This window comes from Mauremys reevesii, linkage group 9 (assembly GCF_016161935.1).
Source record: "Mauremys reevesii isolate NIE-2019 linkage group 9, ASM1616193v1, whole genome shotgun sequence".
NCBI classification, from domain to species: domain Eukaryota; kingdom Metazoa; phylum Chordata; order Testudines; family Geoemydidae; genus Mauremys; species Mauremys reevesii.
Genome location: NC_052631.1, coordinates 94127095 through 94142831, shown reverse-complemented (window position 1 = coordinate 94142831; position 15737 = coordinate 94127095). Strand labels below are relative to the sequence as shown.

At 38.4% G+C, this 15737-nt stretch overlaps 1 protein-coding gene and 1 long non-coding RNA gene across 2 annotated transcripts in view; one reads left to right on the top strand and one right to left on the bottom strand.

Annotated features, from left to right (window-relative positions):
- Positions 1 to 15737, top strand: part of AFF2 (AF4/FMR2 family member 2) — a 488228-nt gene that overhangs the window by 24782 nt on the left and 447709 nt on the right. The window contains exon 2 of the mRNA XM_039488230.1: positions 676 to 815. Within this exon, the coding sequence (XP_039344164.1) occupies positions 676 to 815 (140 nt within the window). The remainder of the gene's footprint in view (positions 1 to 675; positions 816 to 15737) is intronic.
- On the bottom strand, positions 3899 to 13035 carry LOC120371864. The gene is made up of 3 exons (XR_005584622.1): positions 12961 to 13035; positions 7923 to 8057; positions 3899 to 4015 (listed from the first exon to the last, which is right to left on the bottom strand). It is a non-coding gene; the product is annotated as an uncharacterized LOC120371864 (long non-coding RNA).

The window sequence follows — 15737 nt, the reverse complement described above, 5'->3', positions numbered from 1 at the left end:
ATTGACCACAACTACTTGTACTCGTTGTTGGAGCCATATTGGTTAGCTGGGAGTGGTCAACAAAGTCACATTTGTGTTTGCTGACCAGATGAATATGCAAGCACTTCTAGAGCATTACACAAGCGAATTTCTGCAGACATTTGTGTCAGTACCACTCAAGTTCATGAAAGATAACAGAGGCTTGAGCATGACCCATACAAATTAATTAAAGATTTGAGTGACTCTTCTCCCAAAGATTTTTGCAATATCAGCCTAGCTCTACTGCTGACAATGGAAGGAGCAAATAAGCTGCAAAGAAGCACTGGGAGAAATCCAGGGGCTTTTTAAAGGAAACTTCTTTGAACTGAGGTCCAGAGTCGCTCTGCAGATAAGAAGGAAAAGGGGAACACTTTTAAAAACAAATATTAAATGATTCAGCCTCATGATCACATTGAAAACTTCTCTGTGGTGAGAGGTAGGGATGACAAAAGGAAAAAAAATATCATCCTGTAGCCCGTAACAATGGGTGACCAATTAATTTCAGTAGAACACTGATGAGCTTCATAGTGGGAAACTAGGGGAGAGGAGGGTGGTAGGAAAGAATTTGAACTAAGGGAATGCATCCAAATATATATATGACATCTTGTCAGTCAAGAAGAGCACTGGTTTAAGATTTACTCTCCTCTCTTTTGGAAGTTTGCTGGTCAGAAAAAGCAGAAGTGGCCAAACAATGACGGTGTATATGAGACAAATGAATGGGAAGGAGAGGATCGGAGTCGGGAAGAAAATGACCTAATACTGGAAAGGCACAGCAACTGTGGCAAATCTCCAAAAGGGTAAGTCCCAGTTTTCTCCTAGACTGAAAAGATGTCAAATATTTGGTTGGGTTCCCTTCATTCAAATGTGTAGAGACAACACAATCACTGTTCTGGAGTATTTCAGTAATCTATAAAATGTAGATTTGGGACCTTGAGCATCTTTTTGTTGGTGGTTTCCCAAAGGTAGGCCTGCAAATTCTCCCAATCCTAGTGTATGTTGTAAAGAACTTGACAATCCATGGCCATCAATTTTCCCTGTATATCAACAAAGTGCGTGGGAGAGAGCATGGCTCAGCCTAGGTAAGCCTTGGATAAAGTTAATTTCCTACAATATCCATGACTGTCTAAACAAGAAACAGGTTACAACTGAGAGAGACGATTATGCAAATACCTTCCCCTATAATGCATGCTTGGTACACCTCCATTTAGTGAATCAATGAAGACTTACACGTGGACATGGCTGTCCTAGAACTCCCCCTACCCCAACCCAGAGCCACTGATTTGCAGACAGCCCTCTATACATTACACCTCTCGTGGCTCAATAGGAATAACAAATGGATTGCGTTGCTTTCAGTTCTGTGTACTGGTGGCACTGAACAGTAGGCTGGCCCCCCGTTGCCAGCTTTAGAGAAGAGATCAGAAGCTTTTCAACTGCATTGTGTGATGTTATCAAATATTTTGAACTGTAATCTTGCAATTACTATTAATGTTGCATTAAAAGATTATTTAATGAAGGAGATCATGCAGGGAACAAGCATTATAATGGCTCCAAACAGCCTGCCTCCTACATACCTGGAAAAATCTCCCACTGTTAGAGAAGGAGGAAGAGCTGTTAGTGCCAGTTTTAAACAATAGGCTTCATGCTAGATCTGTTAAGACCTGTTGCTTTTGGGAATGAAAAATGACTTGAAGGCGTGAATTTAAATGTAAAGAAAGAGTGATGCTCAGTGGTTAAAGATAAGCTCAACAGAATTTTCCAGGTTCTGTTATGCATTGTTTATGCAAGATGGCTGTGGAGCGATTTGCCTGTGAAATAGTTCTGTTCCCCATCTTACTCAGCCTAATATTAATTTTTGGGGCCTGATTCTGCTCTGGCATAAACCCATGTAAATCAGGAGTAAGTCCACTGAAGAGAATTGAGTTACACCAGTGTAAAACAGGTCAAAGTGCCAGAAGAATCAGGCCCTTTGTTTTGTTTTAGGGTTTCGGTGGATTTGTTTGTCACCTGGTGTATTGAGTTGGCAAGAGGCTAACATAGGGTCTGTCACCTTGGTATCTGAGACCGTAACTGTGTTACTTTTCCCTAGCACTTCTCTATATAATCTCTTTAGAAGGTGGAGAAAGCAGCAAGCAGAATTAAGTATGACACTATCCGTATGGGGTTAAATCCTGAAAGGTGTTAGCTGCATTGGGAGTTCTGGGGTACAGCTCCTCTTAGAATCTGACCCATAACAAAGTGCCCATTTGAAATATTGTCTGTAATGCCTGCTCAGTACAATAGTGAAAATGCTTTATTGCGGAAGAACATAATATGCAAAGGAAAGATAAAAGAGAATAGCAGCCAGCTTTGTCACTAGAGGTCAAAGGACAACAGTTGCTAGTGTCTAAAGGTATAAGTGTTGGACTCAGTAATGATGCAATGAATAATAGTTCTCCAAATTTTTGATAAGGTAGGTGCTTGATCTGGTTAATAGGGATGCTTTGCTTGGAATTATCCTTTGCTCAGGTGTCAGCCAGGGTCAGGGATGTTTTCTGCTCCCTACAGAATGTCACCAGGTTGTGATTATTCCTCTTCACCCTGTTATGGTAATCATAGTAGAAGGTTTGGAACACTTAAGGTGGACAATTGTTGTGCCACTCTATTGCACACTGGGTTTTCTAGAAAGGTTGATCTGATCCCTGCAGAATAGGGCAGTAATGCTGTGGTTGAAGGTCTTCAGAATTCGGTGTACCCTCTTCTTTGTGTTCTGCGCTGGTTGGCTGTTCACACATTGATAGATGGGTTCTAACTACCTTTCTTATCTGGTGCCTTATCCAGCACCTTGCCCTTTAAACATAGTAGGTACAGGGAGTTTGCTTTTAAAGATATACAGACAGAATAACACTTGTCATACCTCTGTTTCTGTCCCAGGTCTATGAGAAGAGCCATGTATTCAGCTTTGCCTTTAAAAAAATTCCTGATGGTACTGCAGTGGGTTATATCTGTTGTAGGGTGACCAGATAGCAAGTGTAAAAAATCGGGATGGGGGTGGGAGGGTAATAGAAGCCCATACCAAAAAAAGCCCCAAATATTGGGACTGTCCCTATAAAATCAGGACATCTGGTCACCCTAATCTGTTGTACCTATTTCTATGGTTGTACGACTCCTAGGCCCCAATTCTACAATGAACTCCACCGAGGTACACCCTCACAAAGCCATGTGGCCTTCAATGCGAATCCTAGTGGGCCTGGAGACTGCCTGTGCAGAGAGTTCACTGAAGGATTAGGGACCTGGTTCTGCACCTGTATTTTAATGCCATGTGTCTTTTTGCTTTGGGGAAATATCCTGAATGCCATTAGCAGATATGTGCTATATAAACAACATTTATTATTAACCAAAAGAAAATCCCACATCTGACACAACCTAATTGTTTGACTGGGGATTTAAACTAATTGGTGATCATATTTGCTTCTTTATACACATTTAAAGTTCAGTGTTTTCATCCAATTTATTAAACAGTAAGCCTGCTTTCCTCTCATCTTTATTTGTGATTGCATTTACAATCCATGAATAATTACAAATAATATTTGAAGCAAAGTCCTTCTGGGCTGTATTAATCAAGGAAAAGAAAGTTCATAATGAAATTTTTATAGGGTGAACAGAGCTGCCAACAAAAGATTATTTTGCCCAACATGCTACTTATTTTAATAGTACTGCTAATCAGTACTTCTGTTGTGGAGGTGCAATATTTTCTCGGTGTTATGTATTCTTTTAGGAAATAACTAATGACTTTAACCTCTCGACAACCCTGTGAGAGAGTTTTGTAAAATGAGTATATTTATACTAATGAGACCTATTTAGGTGAACTTGCAAAGCACATGTCCTAGGAATGATGCCGTATGCCCTGAACTTGCTCCAACAAGTATGAGATATCACTCTGGTGCTCTGCTCTCCATTGGTTCCCTGTTGATAGAGTCCAGATTAATTCAGAGCCCTCCATGCAATTAGCCGTAGCAACCTGAAAGAAATGTGAACAGGAAAACTCCGTTCAGTTCAGCGGCCACCATTTATGTTCTGAGAATTTAAAAATTTTACACTTCTGGTTTCTTTTCTACTTAAGAGCACTGTTACTATGGTAACTGTAATGTCATGAGCATTCTTTTTTACCACTGGTAATGTTAATAGTGGGCTATTACCTCATGCACATTATTTTTATGCCTACTTTTTTTATTTAAAAAAAAAGCTATTTTATGGCTGAAAAGTAGTGGGTGTACAGGACAGCTTGAAGATGCATGTGAGTGGATGAAAAATAGCACTTTGCACTATTTTTACCGCTTTAGGGACAAAAAATAAAATAATGAATATTAGTTATGTGAAGGACATCCATTATAAATTTCATGTGCTCACCACAGAACCACTTCAGAGACAGACAAAAAGTAGACACCCATAGATACTTACTTAATTATTGCAAAAATTGACTGAAATCCACTGTCATGCCAACATGTGTGTTCATTTTTCTTTATGGAAAAGTGAATATGTTCTTTCCTTCCTACACCAAGAAATATTAACTGCTTTTCATTTAATTTTTTAAAATCCAGTTATAGCATACAGGTGCAAAGATCATTAGCCCAGTTTTCATTATTAGATACAATTTAAAAATCATATCAGTAATGTTTGTTATTGACTAGGAAACAATACTTAGTAACTCACAATTGGAATAAATTGTTAATGAATAAATTAAAGCCCTACATTCAGACGGTACTTTCGTCAATTTACTCTGTTTATATATCTGTGGGCGTCCTATGTTTTACACAAAGATGCTTTGTTCTTGTTTTCACTCTCACGAGTTTTGTAGCTGAGTGGCATAACTGAGTTATTGCTGAGCTTTATGTGCTACAAAGTGGGTTTATCAAAGTGCAAAAAAATGTGTTATGCAAAAAAAAAATGCCATTAGCTTAATTTAAATTCAGGCAATACTACAAAAGAATTCTGGTATAGATACTATTCTCACTTCTTATACATTTAGATTTAATGCAATAATTACAGTGATTATGCTAGAATCATTAAAGGCATCAATGATTCCAATAACTGATAGGATAACAGAGTGCTCTAATGGTTTTGGAAACATTCTGTTTGTGAATGATGCAAACCTGAGAGCTGTTAAAGTTCAGGTATATGTGAAGATTTCACTTATTTGTCTATGCATGTTCAAGACAGGTGTTAAGATAATGGGGGTAAAATACCAGGTTGGGGGGTCGGATTTCAGTCCAATCAGTTGCTTTCAGTGCAGTTTTCAATCCCACACGAATATAGGTGTATGCATCATACACTTGCAGTCATTGCAACTTTATACTGTATATACCATAGATTTAAGAACATAAGAATGGCCCTACTGGGTCAGACCAAAGGTCCATCTAGCCCAGTATCCTGTCTTCCGACCGGATGCCAATTCCAGGTGCCCCAGAGGGAATGAACAGAACAGATAATCAAGTGATTATTTTAAATGTGAAATCAGTCTTAAACTGGTGTAACTTTGCTGAAGTCTTTGGAGTCGTATAGTTATTACACCAGCATAACAGAGTGGAGAATCAAAATATTGTATGCGAGTTTATTATTTTAGATTTTGCATGTGTCCTATGATGTTCTTCTGGAAAAGCACAATGAATATATGAGAATTTGAGGTATTACTGCTGATTCTTAGCGCTGGCAAGTTTGGTCACAGCAGAGAAACATAATTCACATTTTTGCAATTGAAAATATTTCACTTATAATATTACTTGTTAAGAAGATATAGAGGATCAGATTTTGGGTGGGGCCTCAACTTGGCCTTCACTGGCATGTGGACAGATCTGTACTTGGGATGCACAGACAGCTGGAAGATTCTGATTCCTTTGTGTGCTGGTGGTAACACCTTTCACTGGCAAAATCCATTTATTAAACGAAAATGTTTGGTTAGTGCAAATTCTATCACGTCTTCCTACAAGTGTTAGAGCAGCAAGTGTGTGTGTGTGTGTGTGTGTGTCCATAAGCTCCTATACACAGTGATCCATCATATAGATTTGAGATGTGCAAAAATGTGAATTCCTTATTTCAAGACTACTCAGAATTAAAAGGGTGTTTTGTTTTACAAAATCAAAACCAGACTCATTGTAGAATTGTTTGCTAAGCTTCAATAATCACTATAAGCAAGAATGTGCTAGTGTTCCTGATAAACTGGGTTTCCATTCTTTTGAAACTCCTACATCACAAAAATATTTTGCAGAATTTTAGGAGTTTAATGTAAACCTATTAAAATAAGAAAAATTAGTTTAGTAGTAAGGTTAAACATTTCAATTTTTTTGTAGGTTTTGCAGCATATCCAATATTGTGCTATGCAAAACTAACTTTTTGGAAGTTCTTGTAGTACCTAAAGAGTGTAGTAGATCAGAGACTTGTGGATTTCTTTGCTTGTGGATGTTCAAAGGAAAAGGGTTAGAGTTTTCCACAGGAATTGAAATTAGAGAGGGTGCTAGAATTTACAGGAGAGGTTGAAAAATGACTAAATAGGCAACTAGTAGTTGACCACTGAGGGAATGGGGGAGATGGTGGAGTTCAGGGCAGGATGTACATAGTTTTAAGGCATGGTCGTCTGGCTTCGGCACAGGGTTAGAAATCAGATCTGAGCTCTCTTTCTGGCTTTGCCACTGACCTCAGTTAACCTCACTGTCGTCCCCTCCCCTCCCCCATTTGTAAAATTAGAGCACTAATTCTTCCTTTAACTCAGAGCCTGATCCATTGAAGGCAGTGTAAGGTTCCTATTGTCATTGGTGGGCATTGGATTAGGCCCTTTGAAAAGGATGGCATTAGAGCTGGCTGGAACCCAAGATTTGCATTCAACAGGGGATTCTGAAACTCTGATTTTTTTTTCCTCTCCATTCTGAATCCAAAATGAAAATTGGAAATTTCCTACATAACAGGAATTCTGAAATTTTGTTTTGGAAAATCCAAAGTCACATTTAACTTTGACTTTATTAAAACATTTCATTTTCACAGTTTTTCATCAGAAACTTTGACATGCTGATACATTTCTGGGGAACATTTTGATTTTGTCAAATCAGCATTTTCTGATGGGGGGAACTGCTCAGTCAGAAAAATTTCAACCAGTTGTATTCACAATGATTTATTCGTTACTCATTCATTTAGGATTCTTGTTGTGTTTGCACTAGAAAATGTAACTAAAACTAAAACAAACAAAAAACAACCCCAAAACAGAACTGTTTTTATCCTTTTCATAGGCCTCAGTCACTTCTAAGGTGTCTCGTATATTTCCTACGATTACTTCATTACTTGTTTAGCCTAACCAGCATTCATTATAATCTCAGTAGCTGTTGCCACATTTTAGATTGCAGAATAAAATTGCACACATTAAAGAGTAAAATCTGAATGGCTGGACATAACTAGTATTTATTATAGTAAATAGCTTATTTATCCCTTTCATAGTGAGATAATTTTATCCTGTGAGGCTTTTGTGCTTTCTGAAATGTCACCACTTAAATTGTGGTTTGATTTCCCACAAGGACAAGTTGAAAAGGCCTTCCCTGAAACATTGGTTAGAAATGTAACCTGCACATTTTGTCTGTAAACGAAACCTGTTTTATGGCATTTTCTTTAAACTGGATGGACACATACAATACACACACAACTGAGTTGGCTAGTTCTTTTTTTTTTTTTTTTTTTTTGCTATGGGGGTTGGTTCCAGATTTGACAAGATTTTTTCAGTTTTTGATCTTGACATTAATTTTAACTCATTTGTCCATTTCATGAAAATGTTCTCTGTTATCAGTACATATGTAGCATAGGCTTCACAAATGATGGGGAGTTTCTATTTCCATGGAATGTATAACACCACAAAAGAAATAAAAAGTACTGAACATGTCATTTGCTACCTTGAACAGAATGATATCCAAGCCATCATGAAGTTTAACTGTGCATTATATCCTGTTTTTGCCGCTGTAAATGTTGTTCAGTTTTACTGGTGAGCGGGTTATAGAATGTTCTCGCTGGGATGAAGTTTTGTCACTCTAAAGAGATGGAAGGAGAGTAAGTATTCCAAGGCTGAAATAAAAGGTGCAGTAATATGTGTATTACTATATTATTCATATTCATATACCTGAATATCTTATATCATTACAGAGTTGTCCTTAAAATATCAAATTTGCTAACATGGTATTTATTAAATGAATCCCGAGTAAACCAACAAGAATATTACCAATTTACCAGAAGAAATAAGCTTGTGAATGAACGAATTTAAAAACACTGCCTCCTCCACCTCCGAACATGGACTTCAAAATATAGCCTGATATACCTCTGTGAAATAACTTGGTGACATCTGTCTGTTTCTTAATGGATAGATGTCCACAAGATATGAACCACCACCACCACCACCACCACAACTGCCGCTATTTGGAACACTAGTTGGCAGTCTCAACAAAGAGGCTGAAATACTCTCTCAGTATAGCTGGTGGAGGAAATCCCGTCCCTGTTCAAATCAACAAGGGTTTTGCCATTGACTTCAGTGGAGCTAGGAGTGGAGCTAGGAATTTACCAGGTATCTCCGGATAGGATTAAGGCGCATTGGTGGAGCAACATGGAGAAGCTAGCAGTTCTATTGCCTGTACTGCATTTGGTGAAGATCAGTAGATATTAAAATCCAGGGTAGATGTGTATGTTTTAGTCTATTTTCAAATGTTTTCAATCCAGCAGAAAGACTGGTTTCTGGGATACACTGTCGTGCTTTGTACAGGGCTGCTGGTACAAGATAGCCCCAAACCTAATGTGACTGGTCCTGGGAAGATTGTCTCAGGGTAGGTCTATTGTCCATGGCATAGGGGGTGACCAGAAGAAATGTCCACCCCCAAGACTTCCTGCACCTCACTGATCCCCAGCTGTCTTAATCTCCCTTTGGGGCCATTAGCAGCCAGCATAATTAAGGGCAGTGCCGGGAGACTGATCTGTCAAACACCCATCTTGCCACCCTGGTGTCCCGAGTTGCCCTGTGCATTCCGCAGCTCCAGCTGATGATTTGGGCCACTGTCTTCAGAAAATAGATATTGATTTTTAAATATAGGTTTAACTCGAGCTAAATGTGAAGTGGGCTGATCTCTGCAGCACCAATTCAGCAGAGAAAAAAGACTTGGGGACCAGTACCTACAAGTGCCAAAAAAAAGAAAACAAAAACCTCAGCTAAAATTATCACATTTCCACCCATACATTTTGTAAAAGAGGAAGTTCCACGTTGAATCGGAAATGTCAATACAGCTGGCTGTATCATGGAGCGCTGTCTGAACTAATGTGGCAGAGTCAACATAATTCAAATTAGACCAAGGTGTCTGGATTTGACATGCACCTCTACTTGTTCTCTGCAGCATTTGCTTCTAGAGTGATTTTACATCTGGCAGTGTTTGCATCATGTCTCCCATAATCCTGTGCAAATTGTCTGGCACCCTCCTACGGAATATATTCGAGAATAAAAGTGAAACTCTAATTACAGTCTCGAAAGGTATTTCTTTCGCATGTTTTAAGTGAAGGAAGTAGACTTTTAAATGCTGTTACTGCTTACTGTTTTAGTCAATACACGTTAAGCACTATATTGTGGTGAACACTTCATAAATTTTATAGAGATTTATTTCTATCCTTCTAACGATGGCCGGCTGCAGACCTATATGTTGGATGGTTGTTCTAATTCAGGGGCTTAGAGTTCAAGCCTTCAGTTTTAGAACCCAATCCTGAAACGATTAAAGCAAGTACATCTATTAAAGCAGGGCTTGAGTCATGCTGGAATGCACCAGAGCACCATTCTGGCACTTTGTGTAGGGAGCTGAAACCGCATTCCAGTACTTCGGTATTAACAAAACTTACCGGAAATGCTGGAAGGCACTTCCTTTTTTTGGGATGGAAGTACATTCCACCACTTTTTTTTTTTTTTAGAACTGGAGCACGGTATTAAAACCTTTCCATGGACCTGATCCTGAAAATGTTGATTACCATATGTTGTAGTTCATCAGCACAGCCTGCACTTTCCAAAGGTGTTGCATTTTTCTAAGTCAATATGGACACGTGTTTGCGAAATTAAATGAAAAGTGGGAATAAAATCCATTTTTTTCCCTTTTTTAAAAAAAAATAGTCTATTAATAAAATTGGTACCAACAAGCTTTAGGAAACTGCTAATAGACATGAAAGTATAGAAAGCGAAATAATATTTTCAGTAAAATACAACAGGCAAAAGAAGTCTGTGAGCTATTAATAATGGAATGATGGGAACGTCCACAATACTGGCTTCAGTGAAGTTCAGAAAGAAATTCTGAAAGGAATTTCGGGTACAGAGGATTAGAACAAGGCCTGTGCATCCCTTAATTGAGTATTATGGATGGGATGTTTGAAAAATACCTAAGTCCCATTGAAAGTCAAGGGGACTTTTGCTCCTTAATCACGTAGATGCTTCTATAAAATCCCACTGTTTGCTCTTAGTGCCCGTGCCAACATGTGCAAATCTTTGGTTATTTCCACTTATTCTCAAATACATGCTTAGGCTTCACCTCATCCCTTTGGCAATCTGCAGCCATCTTGAGCATGAGTATTGCTCAGCATGCCATTTTTAGCAAATTTGTGGATGTATTTTAATAGTGGTATTGATTTTGCTTTTTTTTTTTTTTTTTTTTTGTTACCCATTGCTCCACTCACGCAGCCATTGGAGAAATGATGTCCTGAAATGAAGTAAATTAAAATGTTAGCTTCTTTATAATCTCAATGGTGTACTCCTTCAAAAAAGATTTCTCTTTTAATGTATATGGGTAATTTAATTTTATTAATCTACAAAACCTGATGTGCCAGATCTTTAGAATTCTTCACCTGATTTTCATCTGCAAAATTAAGTGTTGTGTGTGTACAAATGTGTGGACATCCAGGCTCAAGTACATTCATAGGGAAATGTGTACCTACATATGCAGGTGTCCATATACAGACACAGTACCAATTTTGTGTGTGCATATATTTTCTATGCACAATTAGGGTATTGAATTTAGCCTGTATTTAAAAATAAGTAATTGCATCAGTTGCTATCATTTAAATTGCAGACTCCCATTTTCCCTCTCTTGTATTATTTCCTTTTCATATGTAGATGGATTAGGTTCACTTTTGGGGGTGGTTTTTTTTTGTTTTTTTTTTAGTCACTGTTGTTATTCTTCAGTTTTTCTACACTTCTTCTTCCATTCTCTTCTTGAAATATTGGGATTTCTTTTTCTGCCAGGGTTCTTGAATCAGTGCCGAGAACAGCAGTGTGTAATACCATTTTACTCAAGCTGCAAATCTATTGCTGCTTGCAACTGTGGGCCCAATTCTGGAGAACATCAAAATTGGTTAAAGTGCCAAAAAGGGCAACTAAAATAATAGAGTAGAGGACAGCAACTTATGGGCCCAATTGGGCTCTGTGACATCTACAGTAAAACATCTAGGCAGAAAGACTAATGGAACTCGCTTCTTACAGCCTGAATAAAGGCAATGAAGCACATCATATTTTAAGCAACTGTGTTAATGTTGCAGACTCTGACAATCAGGAAAATGTGTTGGTGTAATTATATTAAGACATCTCAAAATGTGTCACATATTTGCTTGTCTGAATTTTAAACTGTTGATTTAAATTAATAGAAATTCAAGAGTTTGTCATTTGTTTATTTAAAGCAAATGCAGTCCATGTTTCGAAGTAATTGAAAAGTCTACTTGTGATACAGAAAGTATTTAATTTTGGGAGGCGAGCTACTAGACTTCCAAATAAAGATGATGAATTACAAATTCTCAAACTTAATCCCTGTAGGCTGACAGTTACCCCCTTTAAAAGCAGCACTTGAGTGATATACTGTAGCTGGTAATAGCATACAGCTGCAGTGCAGGAAATCCCATTGCTATTCTGCAAAGCTCTTATTTTGCCTCAGACATTTATTTTTTTTAAATGGTATTTTCCTTATTTAGGATAAGAACCTTTGTTCATTATGATAGGACCAGTTCGTTAGCAATAGAGTCTGTTCATTTCCAGTACTGTATGCACAATGTATTGTTTCCTGTAGCTTAGTTCAGAATTTACTTCCCTTGAGTGTAGTATATTTTTGTGGGTAAATGTATTGGTAATTGCTTAACCTTTTCTTCCTCCATGTGTAAAAGGACACCTCTCTATTACACATCCTATTATTCACAACACCAAGGGGGAAGGAGCAGATGCAAAGAGTCTGTTCGTTCTCTCTCGTATAAAGCATGTGTCCAACAACAACAAAATCCTGCCAGAGGAAGCAGCCTATAGGGAGGCAGTAATTTGTGTGTCTGCAGATTCTGTGTCTATGCACATATTAACTCTGGGATACAGTAAATTGTGTGTTCTGTTACCATGGCAGCCCTCACATGTAAAATCACACAGTGGTAGGGTATTTTTAAGAATCACAGGGAATACACGAGTATTGGCGAATGCCAAAAAATATTTAAGGGTGGGGGAAATGTGTTATAGGAAGGAACTGAGCCAAACATTTGTCCCAAATGAACAAATTCTTAAGATGGGAATGCTGTAGTCATGATTCAGATAAAGTTATAATTTTGGTTCTCATAAATACCCTATTCTGTGTAACTTTATGGGAACCTTTACCGGAGCTTTGCTTGCATAAGGACTCAAGGCTGGCCCCACAGCTGCATTCATTTTTATTCAGGAAGCTAGTTCATTATGGGTGGAGCTTGTAGTTAAGGTTCCCCAATACTTCCCATTATAAGACCCTGCTTTCAGCTGCTTGCAACTTTGACAAACTTAAATCCTTCATGCTGAAATTTTTCATGCTGTTTGCCTGCCTGCCATGGACTGAATTTTGTTTGTAAAAATGGTTCAGCCATTTCTGAGAATGAGATTAGGGAAAAATACATAGTTTCGTCATGTTTAAAAAAAAGTCTCACCTGTTTTCTTGAGAAGCTGTAGAGTCTCCGTGGTTTGGAGCAGGAACTTGACATTTGACAGGGCATCTACCAACTATAAAAAGGTGCAATTTACCCAGATGTCACTAAGCATCATGAATTTTAAATTCAGCAGGTAATGAAAGAACAACATGTCAATGTTTTACTGTGTGGAAATCAAAGTGGTGCAGGGTGAAATTAAGGTCAACACTTTGGATGAGTCATCAGTGGTTGGGGGGCAGGAGAGGTGAAAATAGAGACGCACCCAAGAACTATGTGCTTGTCATTTTGGTTGAAGTTTAAAAATGGTGTCAGGTAGTATAGTACCTACTAATGTTAACACCACTACAACAGGTTGTGGTTTATTACTTCAATTTCTTATGTACTGGCAGGAGAATTAACTTAATTGATGCATTAAGATCTTAGATCTCAGTCAAATAGGTGACTAAAAGTGTGATGGAAAAACACTCACTCTTTGAGGGAACACAACTCCATCAGAAACTTGTTATATCCTAGCATCAGACTATTTGATGAGCTGCTGATTTAACAGCACGCTTAGTAGGCAGTAGTTACATTGATAGGGGCAACTACTTAATGCTAAAGATACTGAGTGTTTAAGGGGATATTGTGCCTTAGCAAATGTGCCATTTTGCATAAATTATTTTTTGCACAAAGTGGGTACAAGAATGTATGTGTAAGTGTCATGCTTGCTGTCAACATCCTAAATATATTTTAGAAGACACAAAATAAAAACACTGACATTTGAAAAGTAATGCTTATGTATAATTTATAGACAAGAACAAGAAAAACAGAGTAGCAGCTGTATTGATATTTGTATTGACTCTTACAGAAAAAGATGGAGGTTAAACGGCAGTGTCAAATATACGGGGGGAGATTTTCAGAGACACAGATGGAGTTAGTTGCCTAACTCCCAGTGACTGTTGATGGTGCCTTAGGAAAATCTCCCTCAAATATCCAGGAATGTTGACCACACTTCTATAATGGTCTGTACTATAAATACACCTCTACCTCGATATAACGCTGTCCTCAGGAGCCAAAAAATCTTACTGCATTATAGGTGAAACCACGTTATATCGAACTTGCTTTGATCCACCGGAGTGCGCAGCCCCACCCCGCCCGGAGCGCTGCTTTACCGCGTTATATCCAAATTCGTGTTATATCGGGTCATGTTATATCGGGGTAGAGGTGGAGTTTATGGGGGAATCCTACATCCTGCATCAACCACAATCAAACAGGTTTGGCATAAAGTGGGGATTATGTTAAATTACTGAGGAACAGGTTTTTTGTCGACTGAGTTATGGGTCTTAATGTACAAGAGACTCCATGACAGAACCCTCTCCCACCACCATTGCAATTGTCACCGTAATTGGTTTGTCTGATATCCTTTGTAATGCTCCTGTTTTGTTGGCAGACCATTTATTCCCTCATCCCTCCCAGCAATATTCAAGCACTTTAGACTAGTATGGTGAGGTCAATACATACACTATATGCTGTCCATATCCTGTACATATATAGAGAATTACAACATCCAACTCTGACAATCTGGAACCCTCCCCTAGCACTGAATTAATTGAGCATCTCTAAGATCCATCACATCAAGCACAAAAATAAAGGAGCAAAAGTAAAAACAGGCTTTGCCTTGGGCATGGGCGTTTTTCATTTTGTTGCGGAGAAGATGATGCTAGGCAGAGTCATTAGTAGGGCTTCTTATGGAAGCAGAAGTTGCTTGGAAAATTACAGGGCCATTCACTAGAATACATCACATACAAAAGAGAGAGTGAATAAGAGAAAAGCAGTTATGCACCTAAGCTCTGAAATGTAGCATTACATCCATCCTGAGAGGTAATCATTCCTGTCATTACTAAGCTGTACGACCACTCAGTCCTAGCATGGTAGAAATCCAGGAGCTCAACACATCAGTCAGGTTGCTTTTCATAACCCTCTGCTTTTGTAGCTCTGCTGAAGTTAAAAAATATATATATAGTGCTACTGAGGTAGTCAGTCACCCTGACAGTTTCTAGCCAACCTTGCAAATAATAACGTAGATCTTCTTAATTGAAATAAATGAATGTTTCTTTTAATTATTGCTTTCCAGAGTCATTTGCAACTGCAATAATTCCTGATCAGGAATTGGCTTACTGATTGCAGTGGTTATTTCTGAATAGCTTAGGATCATGTGATGTACACGAGTACATGAAATTTGACATACATGCTACGGTATAATGTACCTCTTTCTATTAAAGACTGTGGTTGTATGTCATACTGGACTGGTGTTAGAAGTAGTACTCAAGCCCAAGCCTGCTGCAAGGCAACAAACTTTATGTAGCATATAATCTTTTTGGCCATCCTGGTGCCCCCACACAGACATTAGTGACTGGACTATGAGCCTTACCTGTCAAAATCATGTCCTTTTCAATGCTGTAGTATCTATTCAAAATCAGTCTCATCTCAAGTCTCCAGCCAAGTGTCAGAAAGGCAAGTGACTAACTTCCTATATTGCTTTGTTTCAGGCTGTAAGCATTACTGTAGTTCCAGGTATTATTGAGAGAAAGCATACTGTACATGGGGTCCTTATATACCAGCAAGACAAAGGCAGGGGGAGAATTTTAATTTCTCTTGCCGATTTGTAGGATCAAGCCCACTTAAAAGGCTGCTTGCCTGAAGAAGTCACAGAAGTATACTCAGTGTAAAGGACAGGAGGCAGGAGCTGCTGTACAGTGATTAAAATAAATGTACAGGCTCAGAACATACATGCTCTG